The 19,132-nt window shown below is 40.9% G+C and overlaps 1 protein-coding gene across 5 annotated transcripts in view; it reads left to right on the top strand.

The window, feature by feature from the left end:
• The window catches only part of DIP2C (disco interacting protein 2 homolog C), a 309,444-nt gene that overhangs the window by 173,473 nt on the left and 116,839 nt on the right, over positions 1-19,132 (top strand). For all 5 annotated transcript variants that reach the window (XM_036397757.2, XM_036397748.2, XM_036397776.2 and 2 more), the window contains one exon: positions 3,385-3,495. In XM_036397757.2, the coding sequence (XP_036253650.1) occupies positions 3,385-3,495 (111 nt within the window). The remainder of the gene's footprint in view (positions 1-3,384; positions 3,496-19,132) is intronic.

Here is a 19,132-nt window from a genome sequence, read left to right as displayed (position 1 = left end):
CCTTGCTGTCTCTCCAAAGTGGGGCAGTTCTTTCTGGTTTTTCACCCTAGAGGAACATAATACAAAGAGATGTCCTCACAGCTGGCCAATGCAGAGCTTCTTGTATTTTAGCACACAATTAACTTCCTTATATTAATTGGTGTTGTCAGTGGGCCAAGTTCACATGTCCTACTCCACTCTTGGGTAGAGATTTACTCACTGTTTTTATATATATGGGTAAGTGGGAAGTAAAGCCATCAAATGATCCCCCAGATCTCATAAGACATTTTGATATTCTCATTTAGTTTTCTATTGCCTTAAATGACTGCTGGTGCAGGATGATGAGTTGGGGCTCCCTCCTTCCTATTTCCTGAAGAAACTTCATGTTGCCCATTGGGTCAGAACCGACTTACTTAAAAGAACAAACACATGTATACAAAGTAGAAGGAAATAAAACTTGCTAAAGTGTCTCAGTTTTAAGATTAGATGAGACACTTAATGTATCTGTAGTAAAAACACAATCTCCTTAGTGAGCTGGAGGAGGGAAGAGCCCTTGGCAGGGCTGGGGAGTACTGTGGGCAGCAGCACTGCCTGGCCAGTTGGGTGTCCTGTGTTTTCTGCCATGGCAGGGTCAGTGTTTGGTGTTACTGTATGTGCACTGTTTATTTTGCTCCTGAAAAAGGTGTTTGTGTACTGCCCACAGCTGCAGAAAAGGGACTTTAAGGCTCTCACTGTCACTAAGCCAGGAGAAGGAAGCCACAGGCTTGAATGAATTTTGCCCCATGGCTTTCAGGTCTGCCTGGAAGATCTCCCTCCTACAGCAGTTGTGTACCTCTGAAACTGATGCTTTTCCTCACAATTTCCCCTAGATGTTTTTAAATCCTATTGCATGTGGTTTTGTTGTTTGGAAGATGCAGTTAATCTCCTCTTCCTGGGTCATCATGATGTTGTATTGCAGCGGCAACATCTCAATTGTCTTCATTTGTTTTTCTCCACGTGCCATTGCTCTACACAAGTCACTTGCTATGGGAAATGTGGCACTGCTTTTCCTTAGCAAAACCTCTGTCACACAGCCTCAGTGTTAGGTGTAGATTTTTTAGGTGTGTTTTTCTAGGATTTTTGTGAATATATGTGATTCCCAGAAATTATTTCATTCCTGATGATGTAGATAAGGACTGTTGCTATAGGACACGAAATAAAACAACTGGAATTTCCAAGGTAAAAAGAAGAGCAGTTTAATTTCTGACTCCAACATTTATAGATTTTCAAAAGTGACAGTGGATTGGAGGATGACAGTGCCGCCTCTCCAATGACACTGGACAAACCAGCAGTCCATCAAATTTCTCCTTCTCCAGAAAAGAATGTAAAACAATAATTATTTAGAGAAAAGCATGTGAGAAAGTTTGTTATAAGAATGTAAACATCAGAAGGCTTGGAAGAACTTAGAACAGGGTGATAGGACTGAGATGAGTAATGGTGTTTAGCATTTCATACAGACTGAAACATACTTTTTGGAAAAAATTCAGTCTAAATTGTTTTTATTATGAACTGTATTTTGGTCATTTTCAGGTTTACCAAATAAAGGAGGAAAAATTCTGAATATAAAAGGGAGGAGAAAGTATTTATTTTGATATATAAAAGGGAGTAGAAAGTACTCCTTTTGATTATTTCAGTGATTTAGCAGTCAGGTTCACCTGACTGAAAGAATATTATGGGAAATGAGAGCAAGTGAAATTATGCAGTACTCTAGTATGGAGACAAAAGAGTTAAATGAAGACATTTTATTTGATTTAAGAGAGTGAATTATTAATCACAATCTGAGTAGAGGAAAATTTATGGATTCATTCTGTCTTTTAGGCGCCTATGAGATTTTACTCCAAGCATGTTTTTTAGCCAAGCAGCCATTCCTCCACAGAATCAAAGCAGACTTGACATTGCTGATAATCCAGAGATTTAAGAGAAAAGCTGGATAGTGCAGTCTATTTTCACAGAGAAATAAGCATACAATGCCAATTTTTTTCAAAAGATGCTTTTTTAAAGAGTCCATTGCAACCCAACTGAGACTGATTGAAGTAATCACAGGATTTTCAGTTGGTCTGTAGTCTACATAGAAATTCTTGTTTCCACAAATGTAAACTCTTGTCCCTCTCCAATAAGCTGGCATTGAACTGTTTGGAAATAGTAGTGGAGAGTTTTTGCATTATGTTTTAATTGAAAAATATGAGCATATTTCCAAGCATTGTTTTGTTGAATCCAGTTTCAAGTTATTAGTCCTACATTTGAGCCCTAAGTGCAAGGGGCCAGTTTTACTTTTGTTCTTACAGTTACACGTGGTGTGTAACTACTTCTTACAGGCAAAAAATTGTAGGAAAGAATCAATTTAATTTTGTCGGGTCTTCCTGCTCTTTACCCCTGTGCATCACACACCCAAGACTCTGTGCTTTGTTAGCTCAAAGCTGGATGCATCAGCTGGCCTTGTCTGCTCAGCTCTTCTCTGGAAGAGAGCAGGGAACCACTTCATGCCACTATTATCACAGATACAGGTTTGCTTTCTTTTCCTGTTGTTTGTTTGAGTTTTCCTGCTTAAATCATTGCCTTCTCTCTTCTCTGGAAGTTGTCAAAGAACATCAATTTCAGAAGTGTTGATATATCATGCTGCTGTTATATTACTACTGTAGTTTAATAGTAGTTTAAGAAGCTTTCAAGAAAATAATTGAAAAAAAAAGCAAATTCACTATGGGAAAGGGATTAATAAAAGGTTTAAATCTTAAAATACTGGGTGTTTAGGCTCAGCATATTCAAATGCTGCAGGTTTACAAGGCTATTTTTGTTGTTTTGCTTGGACAGGTTACTATTTTCTGCCTGCTTTGGTGCAGTTATAGTTTACTTTCTGACCATTGATAGGTAATAATGACTATAGATATTATTATAGTTTCCTTCCCATAGGAACTAGTTTCCATAGGTTAGAATTGTGTTGTCACCAGCTGACACCATCCAACCAGATGAGGTTTTAGATGATACACACTAAGTTTTCCTAACAACTATTTTGCAGGAAGGTTTCAATATCCATTGCAATGGTGTCTTTATTAGCTCATTAAAATATTTCCTAAATACTACTTTATGAAAAGTCATCTGTTTGTGAGATTAAAAAATGCCAAGCTTACTGTCTGTTTGCTCTTTCTATGTTGTCCATGACCCTGGAAAAAAGGTTTTTTAGAGAGAACCAGGAAAATAACCACATCAGAAAAGCTGACCAGAGGCAAGTAGTGTGCCACCAATTGACACGACGCGCTTTAGGCACTGAATGTTCATTTCCTACTCCTAGTGTATGCTGAACTCCTCCTCACTATAAATCTTCCAAAATTCAATCAGAGTGAGCTGTTTGGTTTTCTTTCATTGATGCAGGGGTGGACCAGGCCTTACCACAAGAACGTCGGACTCCTGTTACTCCGTCCTCTTCCTCCCGGTATCACCGCCGCAGGTCCTCAGGGTCACGGGATGAGCGCTACAGATCGGGTGAGTGCCACTGCAGACCCCAGAACTGGAATGAAAATTTCAAATGTCTTGTTCTGTTCCTTGCTTTTTTAAAAAGAAGTTTGTTGTGAACTCGTGTAGTTCACAGTGGGGAGCGTTCATTGTGCGAGTAGAGAGGCGCTGTCCAAGCTTGCAGGGGTGGAGTTACAAAGCCAAGATTCATCTGGAACTGGATCTGGCAGTGAGTGTGCAGGGCTGCAAAAAAGCCTCCTACAGGCACATCAGTAAAAAAGGGAAGAGTAGGGAAAACATGGTCCCACTGCTGAGTGGGGCAGGAGATCAGGTCACAAAGGGCATGGAAAAAGCCAAGATAATTAATGTATCCTTTGCCTTGGTCTGTGCTGTTGATATTTGAGTTCTGGAAACCAAGGCATCTGAGACCCAAGGGAAAGTCTTGAGCAATGACAACCTACCCTCTGTGAAGGAGAATCAGGATGGGGAATATTTGAACAAACTGAATGAATAGAGGTCTGTGGGACATGATGGGGATGCATCACTGACCAATGTGAGTCCACTTGCAATGCCTCAAAATGTTGTGTCAGTCAGGGGAGGTTTCTGCCGACTGAGAGAAAGCAAGTTCATTGCTGTCTTCAGGAACAGCAAGAAATAAGGTCTGGGAAACTACAGGGCAGCTAGACTCTTCTCAATCTCTTGAGCAGGTGGTAGAGCAAATAATGCTGGAAGCTCTTTTTAATCATATGAAGGACAAGATGGTGATTGGGAGTAGACAGCATGGATTTACAAAGTTCTCTTAGTAGCTTGGTCAATTCATGCTTGATCAGCCTAATGACCTTCTACAATGAGATGACTTCCCTGGAGGTTGAAGGAAGAGCAGTGGAAGTTGGATGCCTTGAGTTTAGTGAGGCTTTTGACAGTGCCTGTCATAACATTCTCCTTGACAAATTGGTGAAATGTGGATAAGATAAGTGGACAGCGAGATGGTCTGAAAATTGGCTGAAGTTGAGTTCAGAGAATTGTGATCAGTGACACAAAGTCCAGCTGGACCCCAGTCTCTGATGGGTACTGTAGGGAGTGAGTACCCCTGGGCTCCTGTACCCTAGTAGCTTCATTAGTGACTTTGCAGGTGAGACAGTGCCCTCTTCACCCACTGGCAGATGATACCAAATTGGAAGGAGCAGTTGATGTAGCACATGTGTAATGCCATTCAGAGGGATCTGGGCAGCTCTGAAACTCTTTACGCTTAACATTTGAAGGTGTAAACTGCATGTACTACACCTTACCTCAATGGAGGTTAGGTGTGCTCAGCTTTTTGAACTGCTTCAGGGGCTGCTGCAGTATGAGCATCCTTCTCAGACAGCAGCCTGAGGCCACAGACTGGTTCATCTGGTGCTGCCCCTCTTGCAGCTGCAGAATTAGGGAGCCATAGAGAGCACCCACCAGCCTTTGTGGCAGAGAGACCCTGGTGAGCTGAGAGTCAGAAGCCAGGACCTGATGGTTATGGAGGGTCGAGGAGTAAATTTGACTGTGGAGGCTCTGGATTTTGTTTGAGAGATGCCTCTTGCTGGATGCAGTCAGACTCATTCAAATATGAAAAAATTGATTTAAGCCTAAGAAAAAACTTTTTTTTCTCCACTGGCACAGGTTGCCAAGAGAAATTGTGGTGTCTCCGTTCTTGGAGCTATTAAAAACCCTACTGGATGTGGCCCCAAGCAGTGTGCTGTAGATGACCCTGCCCAGAGCAGGGAGTTGGACTGGATGGTCTCCAGAGGTTCCTGCTGACCTGCTCCAGTCTGTGGTTCTGTGGCACAGCTGAATTTCACTGTACTGATTCTAGTTTGGTAATACTATAAGAAAAATATTTAATTTGCAGTATAGCAAGTTGGGAACATCATTATGCCCTAAATAGAAGCACTGATTAAAGGAAGATAAAATTAATTTCAGAGCTGAACAGAAGGGTAATAACTCATTTCCAAGTGAATGGGATCCGACTTTCTCCGTGATACTGCTCCAGATATAACACAAAGTGAAGGAAGTGATTGGTTTAAAACTGGTTTATAATGGCTTCTCACAACAAGAAAGACATTGAGGGGTTGGAGCATGTCCAGAGAAGGGCAGTGAAACTGGCAAAGGGTCTGGAGCACGAGTCTTATGAGGAGCAGCTGAGGGAGCTGGGGATGTTTACCCTGAAGAAAAGGGGGCTCTGGGGAGACCTTATCACTCTCTACAACTGCCTGGAAGGAAACTGGAGAAAGGTGGGGTTCAGCCTCTCCTCACAAATAACGAGAGACAGGACAAGAGGAAATGGCCTCAGGTTGTGCCAGGGAAGGTACCAAAAGAATTGTCAACCATTGGAAGAGGCTGCCCAGGGAAGAGGTGGAATGACCATCCCTGAAATTGTTCAAAAGGCATGTGGATGTGGCACTTGGGGATGTGGTTGAGTAGTGAACACGGTGGTGCTGGGGTTGATGGTTGGTCTGGATAATGTTGTCTTTTCCAACATTAACAATTTTGTGACTCCATAAAGGAAAAGTGAGCTCTGAAACTTCTTTACTCCTACCTTTGAAGGTGTAATTAGGAAGAATTGGGGAGCCATAGACAGCAGCATCCACCTACCAACTTTTGTGGCAGAGAGACCCTAGTGAGCTGAGAATCAGATGCCAGCGTCTGTGGAGGGTCTCAAGGAGAGTAATTTGACTGTGGAGGCTCTGGATTGTGTTTGAGAGATGCCTCTTGCTGGATGCAGGCAGACTCATTGTGCTGACACAACTAGAAAATTGTGGAGAACTCCTTATTAAACCTTTTGTAACATATCTCTGATTCATTCCATTAGTCAAAGAGCTTGCCAGTCCCATTTAAAGGAAAATTAAATGATAAATGTGGCAGAGAAAGTTCATGTGTGTCCAGACCATTCTGATAAATTTTTAAAACTCTTTCCTCCCCTCAGAAACCCTGGGTTCATACTGTAGATGTTGCCAATTTTTTGTTGAATAATGGTTGTGGTATCTGCATAATAATTCCTTGATATATAAGCTCCTAGAAGCTTCTCCAACATTACACTATAAATGGTCTGATTTCTACCCAGTTTTTAAATAGGTAAAAAAATGCTATTCCTGAACTTGTCTAATTTGTGGGCGTTCAACACATGGTCCTCAAATCTCCAAGCTGTGACTCTCCAGAGCAGCTGTGTTAAAAACAAGAGCATTTGACTGTGAGTTGAAAGTCTGCTTGAGCTGTGTTTGTCATTTGTACATGAAGATGTTGAGTTGGTTTGGGAGACATGAGTCAGTTTGGGGATAGGCAAAGGGAGACATCCTGCGTATCTTCATTTTGTGCTTCTTCTGAGACCCCAAGAGTGTTCAGTTGGTGTTGCTGCCTCTTGGTTTCAGTTGCTGCCTTAAAAGGAAGGCATTTGTTCAGTGAAATGGTACATGATATTAGTGCAGGAGTATCACTTTAGGAGAGTCAGGACTATACTATAAATTCAGATCTTGCTGCTCTGAAAATGTCCTCAGTGTTAAAACTGAGAAGCTTGACAGTATTTTGGGACTTCTGGCAAGGCTTTGAATTCCTAGCTTGGTTGCTGTATAGCATGACTCCTCAGCAAGGCAACGAGCTCTCCAGCAAACTGGTTTGAACAACTCCTGCATCTTCACTCACTCAAAAGAAACCCAAATGTAGCAAATTTCAGTGAAAGTAAATGTAGGTATACATTTCAATTTTTAAAAGTTATCAGATCATCTTCAAATTTACTTCCAGAGGAGCTTTGCTAAGATACAGTGCAATGTTTGACCCTGGATAAAAAAACCAACAAACAATCCTGAACTATGTCCTCCCCTTCTATGTACTGCCCCTGTGAGATCAGAAGTCTGTTTCTTTCATGCTCTCTTAATTACTCAATTATTACTGTAGGTTGCAAACTTGAAAGTCAGATTTCATTCTGGTTATCATGTTTTCAGATTCAGATTTGCTTCAGGTAGAAGTCATTGTTTGGCTTGTTGTTTTGCTGTGCTTAATACTTCAGCATCTCTGCTCTGATCACATTGTGGTTGTTAGATGCTAGCTGTTACCCAGATTGAGTGTTTGTTATCATATTTGGCACATCTACTTGGAAAAAGCCCAAAACAAAATGAATACACACTCTTTAACCAATAAGGAATTCCCATCTAGGAAAACATTTCCCTTCCTTAGTGTTTTTGCACAGTTTATTTCAATTAACATCTGCAAATAAATTTCCCATTCCAACTCTGATCAAAGTCCTTCTCTGTCTCTTCTTGGTAAGGTTTTCCTAATTGGAAGTCTAAGATTCTGAAAGTCATCCAGTTCTCCTTCCATGCCTTTGCTTTTTATGTGGATTTAGATGTCAGCAAAGATTGTTAATGAACTCTCTTTGGAGACTCAAAATCATTGCTGCCACTAGTATCACCTTCAACTTATTCTCTTGTATTATGCAAAATGTCAAAATGTGACATTTTTAATCCCTACCTGTTTTCTTACTTTAATCTTTATTATTATTATTTCATTAATGTTGTAACCAAATTTTTCAGCACTATAATTTCAAAAACCAGCTTTCTATGATTTTATATTCTAAATAAAATTGACACTTGAGTTTGTGGACACTATTTTTTTCCTTAAATGTTCCTGGGATATTTTTTGTTTCAAGATAATTGGATTTCAGAATTCAGCCTGCACTGGAAATTTAGTCTAATTCTTTAAAACCAAAAAGGTTTAAAATTTCCTGGCTGCTTCTTTTTATACAGGAAGGGAGCCTGAAACCACAATGTTTCAAAATGTCAGCTTTGATCATTTTTCAGATGTCTAAAGAAATAGAAAATGCTATAAAGTGTAGTAACTGAATTAGTGCAGGGTGAAGGGATGTTATTTACTTTATACAAATGTGGCAAATAGTTTAGCTGATATTAATCCAAAAGCATTCCTTGATTTGTTTACTACTGATTTAAAAAAATATCTCAGTATTTCCACATTTGGAAACAGTATTTGGAAAGGTTTGCCAAGTGTCGATCATGGCAATGTTTTTCTCTTAGCAACTGCCATTCCTTGTGCTATAACATTATCTGGGGGCTCAGGATGACACTGAAGCCAAATGGTGCTGAAGGCTAGATCAGGAACTTTTGCCAAGAGGCTTTTCTGGCCCGGTGGATGTTCAGGCAGGAAAGCTCAGGCAGAGGAATGCTGGCTTGCCCAGCACTCTGCATGTGGAATAGATGTCAGCCCTGAGCTTGCTCTGCTATGGGACTGCAGAGTCAGGCTCAGACTGGAGCATGGGTGAATGATGGACATGGAGATGTAGCTGCAGTTGGCCATACAGATTTTGTTTCCTTGGTGCCATTTAGGAGCTTGGTTTCTTGGGTACTTTTGGAAGCTGCAGATCCATGGATTTAGAATAGTGTGTTGAGATAAGGAGATGGGAATTATGTGGTGGATTATGCAAGGGGGTCGCCTGAACAGCCCAGCTTTCGCACCTCTGCCGTGCTGTCTGAATGAGCTGACTCAGCTGAAGACTGACATTTTCAGAGGCTCTTGTCCCTCCACACTGTCACTGGGGCCCTGTTTGCTCCCTGCTGGCAGTGGCTGCATTCTGCTCTTGCTAACACTGAAAACCCTCACAGGAGAACGTGAAGTTTCTGCCACCATTATTTAAAGTGCCATCATGTCAGCTGCCTTGCTTTTGGAAGAATGGTCTTTTTGGTGCTTAAATCCCCCTCTGCAGTGTAGCCCTGTGGTGACCATCCTGCCTGAGCTTGGCCCTTGCCTGTGGCTGCCGTGGTGGCTGGAGCTGAGCTGGGCTCTGCTGCCACGTAAAGGCTGCAGTGCAGTACAGCAGCAGCTGCTGGGGCCCTGCCAGTGATGGAGCCCTGGGCAGCTGGGCAGCTCCTTGGCATCAGAAATTGTGCTCTTGGTCACCATAAATGTCCCCCAGTTCTTTGTGTCCCAGCTGGTCATGGTCTGCGGGGTTCAGAGAGCAGCTCTCCCTCAGAGACCTTCAGCAGCTTTCTGGAGAGCAGGTGTGTTATCCTCCCTCAGCTGGGATCAACACACAAGGAGCTGAAACACCAGGTCCTTTCCAACTTCCATGTTCCCAAAAGGACACCCTGTGGCCTTTAGATGAGGCCAAAGCAAGAAGCTTGAGTTCTCCATCTCAATGCTGAAAACCAGAGCACCTTCTCATGTGCCAGGACCTGGCTTTTACTGTTTCCACACTTGTCAATAATAAAACCCACCTAAAACCAGAATGGATAACATAAAAAATGTGCACCAATAAAATCTAAAAACTAACAAAAGAGCAACACTAATTGCTAGGGAATGTGGTGTAATATATTCAAAGGCACGTGGATGTGTTAGGCATGAGGTGTCTCTATGGTTTCTACTGCACCCGAATTCTCCTCTGATGAGATAAGAATGGGACAAATGGGTTGAACCATGGTTATCAAGTGTGTTTCTTATGAACTTTGTAATAGGTCTTGAAGGTGACCAGAGCACTGCCAGTGTAATCCTTAAGAGAAGTGAGACCAGTGAGCTCTAAAAATGGAGTTTTCCAGATGTCAGGAATGATGTGGGAAGTAGCAGCATGAGTGGAATTGTGCTGCCTTGTGTCTGGAGGTTCATGGTGTCCTAGAAGTAAGACCAGCAAGAGAGAGCACCTGCACTACATGGACTCAGTGGACAGGTTTAAAAGGCACAGCAGCAGGTGAGCACAGAGCTGGGGGCTGAGAAATGGAGTGTTTTGAGAAATGCCATTTGTGGAATCAGCATCTCTCAGTGGTAGCATGGAGGAAGGGTAGGGGCTGTAGGGTGCCTGTGCTACCTGCACTCCCAGCTGGGAGAGTACCTCCCTTGTGGCATTTCTGGTGGCTTTTTCCCCCATAATTGAGGTGGTGGAGGCGAGAAAGAAAAAATTGGTCTGGCACACCATCCTTGGAGAGGTGTCAGCCCCTGTCCAAGAGATCCCATCACTGCAGGGAGCAGCCCATTTTCCAAGTGCACTCAGTGCTCCTTTTAAAAGACATCTTAACATAGGAGATACTTGGAGATACTGCAAGTGCACCCTAACTACAGCTCTCACAGCTCAAATTCCTGAGCCACCTTTCCCACACTGGTCTTCAAAGGGGAAAAGACAGCACAATTTATCTGAGCATGAAATTGTTAAACTTCAGAACAAATCATCCCAGGCCAGGTTTGAGGCTCATTTGAAATATGATAATTAGGAATGAAAGAACATTCCCTGTAGACCCAAGTTCTGGAGATGCTGGCACCAGTCCTTTCTTAGCTGAGCTGCTTTGCTCTAGGAGCTTCAGTACCTGCCTCACCATGATTTGTTCTCATTTACCACGAGGTAGGTGTGTGCATGAACCCTAACAAAGGTTGGTCACATTTTATGTCTTTACAGCTTACCTCATGGTGATTTGAAAACATACAGGTAACTTATATTTTGTGGTTTTGAAAGGATGTTCAAGATCTTGTTCTGCAATCCTGCCAGAACTGACAAAAATAATTGCACTATGACATTATGAGAGCTGTGCATGCTAAAGGATGGAATGGGAAGATTTGAGGAATATTTTTATTGAACCCTCATCATTTAGCATTTCTCCAAAGAATAAGGGGAAAGGAAAATGTGTTTAATGTGCTATCTATTAGAATGGGACTGCATATAAATGTTCATGTGACTGATCATAAAACAAATAATATTTTGACCCTAAATTTGAGTGAGGGTTACTTGTAGAAGTTAATTTGAAATCATTAACCTAGCTGTAAACAGACTTATTCAAAAATTAATTAAACTCCTATCTGATTTAGCTTGCTTACAAATTTCAAGCTACAACTCAATCAGGACAAAAAAAAGAAGTTGAAGAAAAATGCTGGCAAATATGTAATTTATATGACCACATCCTTGCTTTTGACCCAGCAGAAAAAGTTTGTGAGGATAAGTATAGAGCTCTTGAGAAAATTATTTGAGGATCTCTGGAGAGAAACAAATATAAAGTTAGTTTAGTTCAGATTGCATAGTTAGGAGGTCTGAGATGAGATCACTGTGTGAAGCTGACTTCCAGAGTGCATTACAAATGGGACAATAAATAAATGGAGGGATGGAAATTATTAGTGGGAGACCTGCATGTTGGGGTTTTATTTCACTTATGAGTAGAGCCAATACAATTTTAAAACTCAGAGTTTTGAGAAAAACATTTTAAAATTAACTTTATTATTCTACCTGAAGAATCCAAATTAAAGCAAAAACTATGCAGAACCAGCTGTGGAGTCAGAGAGTTCAATCTGTTGTTTTGGTGGCCTCTGTTTCCAGCATGTGAGCTCTGTGCTTCCCATCCTGCCCATACAGCTTTCCCAGCCACGTGTTCAGCTCCTCTCTCCCTTCCACCCAGAATTATGGATTACTGCTGTGCCAGCCAAAGTGGGAGATGACAGCCATGCTCCTCTTCCTCAGTTTAGCTTTCTGACCACGTGAGGACATACCAAGCATCTGGTTTGTGCATGTGTGCAGCAGGTGGGGGTGGAAGATGCTCAGGAGGTGCTCAGCATTGGCTGAAGGATGGCACAGCCCTTCAGGGAGTGCAAGGAGCAGCTTCCAGCACCAGGGGGGCTTGTTGGCTGCAGCATCCTGAAAAGCCAAGCCTTTTGCAGTGGCACATTCATGGGAATGCACATCTTTTCTAAAGCACTGACCTTTAACTGCCAAAAAATGGAACAGATCAACGAAACTGAGGCCCAAATTTATGAAAAGACAGCAGAAGTTTCCCTTGCATCTCCATGTATCCCAGTTCCCAGTGAAGCCAGAGGCCTAATATATATAGCTTAAAAATCCCAAAGGCTGAAACTTGCACACATAAGTTGTTTTTTGAAAGGTAAGCAACAGTTTATTTCTGTTAGTAACCTCCACAGCCCTCCTATAAATGAGAATTATCTTAGAGCAGCTGTTCTTGCATTCAGTCATGTGTTGACTGTTGTGAAGGCCATATTTCAGAATTAATAGCACACCTGCTTCCAGATGGAGAGAAATTAGGTGTCACACAGTTTGGGCCATGTGCTTTCCTGTCTTAATACTCAGAGAGATTGTGAAAGTATTCTGAGACTGCTTCATTATAGCATCACCCCCAGCAAAGATCTGTTTTTATATGGACTCACTTCTGCATTCCCAGGGGTGAGATGATTTCCAAGGGACTGATCTGTGTTGGATGAACACAGCAGAATTTTTATGAAATCACTTGCCCTGATTCTGCCTGAAAATAACTGAGTGATGTCAGCCAGGACAATGAAAAGACAAAACCCAACTGTAATCTGTTCTGATGATGCCACATTTACCATGTTTCACCCTATTTAGCATGTCCTGATTGCATTTCCAATAAATGTAGCTACCAAGTTATCTCTATTCAGAGTATTTACAGGCTGCTTATTAGGAAATGAATTCTCAGTGTTTCCTTTGTCTCCATGGTAGCTCTGACAAAGGTCTGATTAAACTCAGAAGCAACTTTCATGCTTTCAACTACTGGTTTCCTGTAAGACAGCAATTACCAACCTTCTCTCTGTATAATTACTTAGCATACAATTGCTATACTTACCATTGTCTTATCCAGAATTTTCAGCCAAAATTCACCTTTGATAATGCTGTTTTCCTATAGTATCAGCTGTTTCCCTGTAATAACTAGAAATTGTTTTGATTATTCTGTTGCACTCTGTGTTGATGCAGCAGAAAATGGCCTTGCTCCCATTGGCTCCTCTGTCTGTTCTTCCAGCTGTTTTCCTTGATGCCATCCCAGATGCTTGCTTCCCTATGACAGAGATTTATTTGTGGTTTTACTTATTTGTTAAATGTTTAATGTCTGACTTCAGGGCTGATCCTCTACTGCAATATAAATGAGACATAACTAGGTATTATATGTACCTAAATAACCTCTAATTAAAAATCCTTTGGTGTTCTCAACTCATTAGAGCAGAGCATCAGCCTTCTTGATCTTGATAATCTGCCATTCTCTGAGTGAGTTAGTTGTGTTTGAGGGCTATCCTGTAACAAGCAAGGAGTCTAAATCTTCTCAGGGCTTAGGTCTGTGTTACTCCCAGTTGTGTCATCCATCATGTTACCAGGAATTGGCTGCTAATGCAGAGGAATAAAGATTGTTTCCAATGGCTAGCTCAAAACAAGAAAAAAAAAAAAAAAAAGACAGCGTTCAGGGGAGAGGAATGAGAATTGGAATTGCATGAGCCAAAAGGAAGAAACAGAAGAGATGGATGGATTCAGATCACAACTAGGTTTATCTCCAGGCAGTTTTATTGTTTCAGGAGCACATTCCCTGAAAGGAGGGATGGAAGTAGTACCATTACCTCACAACAGGCAAACCAGGCTGCAGAAGATGGTAGGGACTCTGTTAGGTAATTCTGCATCTGTACAGAAAAAATTAGGCAACAGCTTGTTTTTTCATATTTGTGTTTCTTAAACTGCTGGTGATTGCATATGAAGGCTTTATAATTCCTGAAAAACTGAAAACATGAGCAAAACTATAAGAAGGAATACATTTTATCAGAAGCAGATTCTAAAATCTTGATTCTAGCAATGCATGACTCCTTTCTACAGCCAGTCTAATTCCTTGTCTCAAAAAGAGACAGGGCTGCGTGGTAAATGAGATGCAGGAGAACTGCTTGACACACAGTGGCAAGACCTGATTTAAGCACAAAAGAAGATAATGTTGTTCTTTTGTGTGCTGAGGCATTTTATGCAAGGGCTGTGAGGAACAGTTTTATAATGTGGAATTTTTTAATGTAGCTGTTGCTGGCCGTGGGAGGAGCACCCTGTTCTGTGATCTGTGCAGAGCTCATATCCAGATCCCTGATCTCTGAGGAGGCACTGCTTTGCTTACAGTATTTTGAGTGTTTGACATGCCTATGGAGCAAATGCAGCTAATATTGAATAAAGGAAGCTGCTGAGGCAAGTTAAACTTATGTAGGAAAAAAAAAAACCTAATAAGCCCTCTACTTTGAGGGAGAATGCAACTGTAATTTGTTGAATAGGTTTTTGTTCTTTTAAAATAGAAGATCTAAAGAAAAAAGAGCAAGTTCATTTGCTAAAAGCTGCAAAAGTCTTTAGGAGGACTAGGAATTTGCAGCATATTTCAAATGTCTGAGTTGCAATTCAGAGCTTTAAAGGACACTGTCTCTGGCCCAAGTAAGGAATGGGGCATCCCTGTTCTTTGGGTGGAACGGGTAGGGTGAGTCAGGATTATGCTCCATGCCAAATGAGAATGCATTCTTTGGAAGAGTGCTCTCCTAGCAGCTGTAGAGAAACATGAAATGCTGCAGCAGGGCTCCACATGTGGAGCAGGAAATGGCTGGCCTTGTTCATCACACAACAATTGTTTTTTGCTTCAGGATAAGAAGACTGATTTGCTTGTGGAGACAGCTGAGCCTAAAAGGATCATACATACTGTCTTCCCTAAAGGAAATGAGTAGGAGAGGGCAGCTTGTCATAGTAGGAAGTCTCCACTTCTTCTATGCATATATTTGTGCAAGGAGGAGAGAAAGTATGTTCCCCAAAACAGGCTTCATGAAAAATTCCAAAGAGACATATTATCCCAGAGCCAGTTAAAACCATCCAGCTTAACTTCTGAATAAAATAAATTTGTAGTGTTCCCCTCCAAGAAAGATTTCAGGACAGCATATGGAATAAATGGTTAAAGAACACTGTGAACAAGGAGTCAAAAGTATCAGCAGTCTGAAATTATTGTGTTTATAGTGTTTATTTCTGTATTTCTGGGCATTGCTATTTGACCTTTGACCACTGCCCACCTATCAGCAGTGAACCCTATTCTGTCCCTATCTTCTGTCACTCAGTCACCCCATTTGAGGAGGGTGTCCATAGCAAGCTGTGTCTGTGCAGTAATGTCTGTTTTAGTGGGGTTGGCTTTTTTTTGCAAGCCTTTCCAGTCAGGCCAGGAGCACACCATTGTGCCAAGTTGTGAGATAAACCAGATGAAAAGAGTGACTGCACTCAGCAGAGCACCTCCCAGGAAAGCTGGGCCATTCGTCCTGCTGATGGCATGAGGAATTTGCAGCAGTGCAGAGGTTCTGCTTATGGAGCTTGTTGGCCAAAGCCATAGGTCATCACTCTGGAAGTCTGAACTTGCAGACCCTCATTCTCTGTGCCAGTTTTAATTTCTCTGCCCTTGGTTTTGAGACCTCATCTCATATTGTACAATAACAGATCATTAGCTCTTTGAATGGAAACTTTCTTTCTACCACCTGCTTGTTTTTACAGTTCCACTTCCTTTCTATTTCACTTACTGACTTTATTCCCAAAAGTATGATTGCCCTTTCTGTCCTGTCATAGAAAGTAAAGGAAGAGAATAAACAGGTAAAAATGCTTGAATGCAACAGGGAGAAGACTGGGGACAGAGCTCTTGTGTCTGCAGTTTGCAGCCCATAAGAAATATGTCAGGTTGAATGCTGAACACCAGGTTGATTGGTGTTAAGCAATGAGCACAAGTTAAAAAGTGAGCTTTCCCAAGCTTGGTGCTTTGCTCTTTGCCATTTATTGATTCTTTGAGTACAAACACACAAATTGGATTCAATGTGTGGTTGGCCAAGCTAAAAAAGTGAAGGACCACTGTGCCTTACTTCCCACTACTGTAGACAGGAGTAATGATATTTTACTCTATGCTGTAGATTTTCTGTTAAGACATTCTTGTGGAAAAAGCCGGGTGGGAAGAGTAAAATGATTTTTTTTACCTACAGGAGAGCTTTGAAGGGTCAGGATCTGGAGTCATTTTATCAGCTATAACAGTGTAGTTAGAATGTCACATGAAAGAACATTTCACCTAAAAGCATGAGTTTTCCACTTAGAAAAAGCCTTCCACTCAGAAGGCTTGAGTGCAATTACATCAAGGTATATTTCTGTTTGAAACTCTATCAGAAGTTTATAGTAGGTGAGAAATTACAGCAAGCAACACTCTAAAGAAAGACAGAAGAAGTGTTCTTTTAATGATTTTTTTTTTTTTTAATGCAGGCATTTCTCTGTGTAGTTTCTGGACCAAGTTTTCATACTTGAACAATTTTTTCAGGAAAAATTAATGAGAAATCTGTGTTTTATAGCAATACTCAATCACAGTATGAATTCAGTTAGTTTGAGCATGCCAGGATAGATTGAGAAGGAATTCAGACACTTTTATCGGACCTGCAAGACAGGGGCATCATCCTACCAGAGATGGTTTGAAATTCTAATGTGATGTTCCTGCTGATGCTGTGTGTCATGTGTGGAGAATACAAACTGCTTTGTGATGATGGGATTTGGGGGGATAACAGTTTCCTGTCCCAAAGGAACTTGGATATGTCTTCTTACTTTGTCCCAATGTGCAGCTCAAATGCTGTTTCCTTTTTTTAGAGAACAAGAAAGTTCCTGTTGTATAAATTCCTGTTGCAAGTCTCCTTGTATTTTTTCAGTAGCTGTTAGGGACAGCTTTGAGGAGCAGTGAATTACATACAATATGATAGACACCATGGCCCATCTTTGACTGAGGTAAAGGGAAAGAGCTACCACACCCCTGTTGAAATTCATGAGAAGCAGATTACCAGGGATGCTGGTGATGATTGTATGTTTCAACTTGGATTTAAATCCATGCTTCATGAAAGTACAATAAGAGATTATTAGTTGCATTTTGGTTAACATTCCTTGTGCTACATAAGCGAAGTTGGTTTGTAGATCAGAAAAACAAAGCTAAAACCTAGGGAAAAGCAAAGTATGTGTATGCAAAGTGCATATCTAAAGCTGATATTTGCTGGGAACAAACCTCCTTACTGATTTCTGTCTTGCTGTGGTTATAGGATAGATATTGAAACCCATGCTTTGCTCTCAAATTTAATTCTGAAGTATCAGTCTGGCTTTCTCTCACCTCTCTGATTTCTCAATATTTGGGTCTTGATCTTGAGGCATGAAGGGCTTGAAGGCTGTTCATAGCTTAGCCAAGTCCCCCTCTGTACAAGGCTGTCCAGACAGGTTAAGAGCATCTTCAGAGCCCACCAAAAGGCTTTCATTCAAAAGGAAGAACATAGATTCTATATAGGCTGTATTAATTCTTCACCCAATTCCTTAGCCATTCTTTATATGCCTAGAGAAACTTTGTTGAGCCAAGAGTTTTATTCCTGAGAGAGAACATTGTGAAAAGATTCTTCACCCAAGCTTGACTGTTATTGCTGCATTTTATTCCTCTCACCCCAAAACCCTGTAAACTCTTGTTGATGCTCCCTGGACCATCTCTGGATTATCTGTCCTCAGCATTTTCTAGACATGTGCCCAAGAGTTTTTTGGTAGCCTCCATAATCTGAGTAATGCCTTCTAAAGATTTGAGCTAGCAGGCTGGGCTGGGAGCAGGTGTGTATGTTCTTCTTCCCAGTCAGCTTCCCTCTTGTTTATTCAGAGTTTCTTGTCTTTGACATTGTTTTGCTTTCCTGTGAGGTTTTGGGTTTGGTTTTTTTAAGCTATCTGTAGTGTGGCTTATTCCATGGTAGCCCATTACAAATAAACACATCAAGAATGTGCCTTATTAGGAAAACAATTCAATTCCTGAGCTCCTGTGGACTCATTTGAAAATTAAAACCCTGCAGAGTGTTTTTAATTAAGCTGATGAGTCTACCTTCTTATATCAAAACAGCATCAAAAAGGAAATCAAAGAATTCACAAGTTCTGATTCAGCATCCAGCTGTCACTAAGCATTTTAATGATTTTCTGTTAGCTGTCCTCCTTTAAAAATTTTTGGCAGAATTTCTTCTCCCTTCTGACACAGTTAAAACACAGTTCTATGTGCAATAATATATACAAATAGTCTCTCTTGTGTTGATCAGCAAAATTAATTTCTTCAAAAATTTTTTTCCAAAAATCACTGTAGAGTGTTGGTTTGTTGAGCTTTTTTAAAGGGAAAGCTCTTTTTTTTCTTTTTTTTTTTTTACTACTTGACATCTAATTGCTGTCCTTTGAAGGAAAATCAAGAATTTTCCCTGTTTAACAGATAAGAAACTATTAGGGAGCATGTTGAGTCCTGTGTACCTTATTGACATTGGTGTGAAGTGAGCAGGTAGGAATTTATCTTGGGGTCATGCTGTTAGGTAAGACTTACATTCTTTATTTTCGTAGTGTGATACTTTTCACATAAATTTTCTGGTACTTTTCACATAAACTTTTCATCAGTTTTTAATAATAAGAAAGGCCCTAAACTTTCTGCTTAAAAATAATGACTTGACAGGAGGGAAATTGTTCTCTGTCGATGATAGCATTCTGCTTCCATTTTGGTCCATCAGCTGCATGGCTCTTTTCTCTTTTGAAAACAGTTTCCCAGCTTTGCTGTTTGCTTTTCTTTGCTGATATTCTCACCCTCTTCATGATTTAAAACAAAAGAAAAGAAAGCAACTCACAGAAGCAGCTGGTAATTGTGCCTTTTTTTACTCTCCCCTCTTGTACTTCTACTGAGAGGTGCTTAAACCCTGGCAGAAGATAGGAAACACCATTATTGGAAATGAGATACTGCAGCTTATCAGCAGCTTATCATCTAATGCTTCTAGTCATCCTTCCAGGTTGTTACTCACAAATTACATAAATGTGATTCAACCAATGCTTCTTTAAATAAGGATATATATATATATATATATATAT

The sequence above is a fragment of the Molothrus ater genome, chromosome 1 (assembly GCF_012460135.2).
Source record: "Molothrus ater isolate BHLD 08-10-18 breed brown headed cowbird chromosome 1, BPBGC_Mater_1.1, whole genome shotgun sequence".
NCBI lineage: Eukaryota > Metazoa > Chordata > Aves > Passeriformes > Icteridae > Molothrus > Molothrus ater.
Note: the sequence above shows the minus strand (reverse complement) of the source record. Positions and strands in the feature narration are given on the sequence as shown.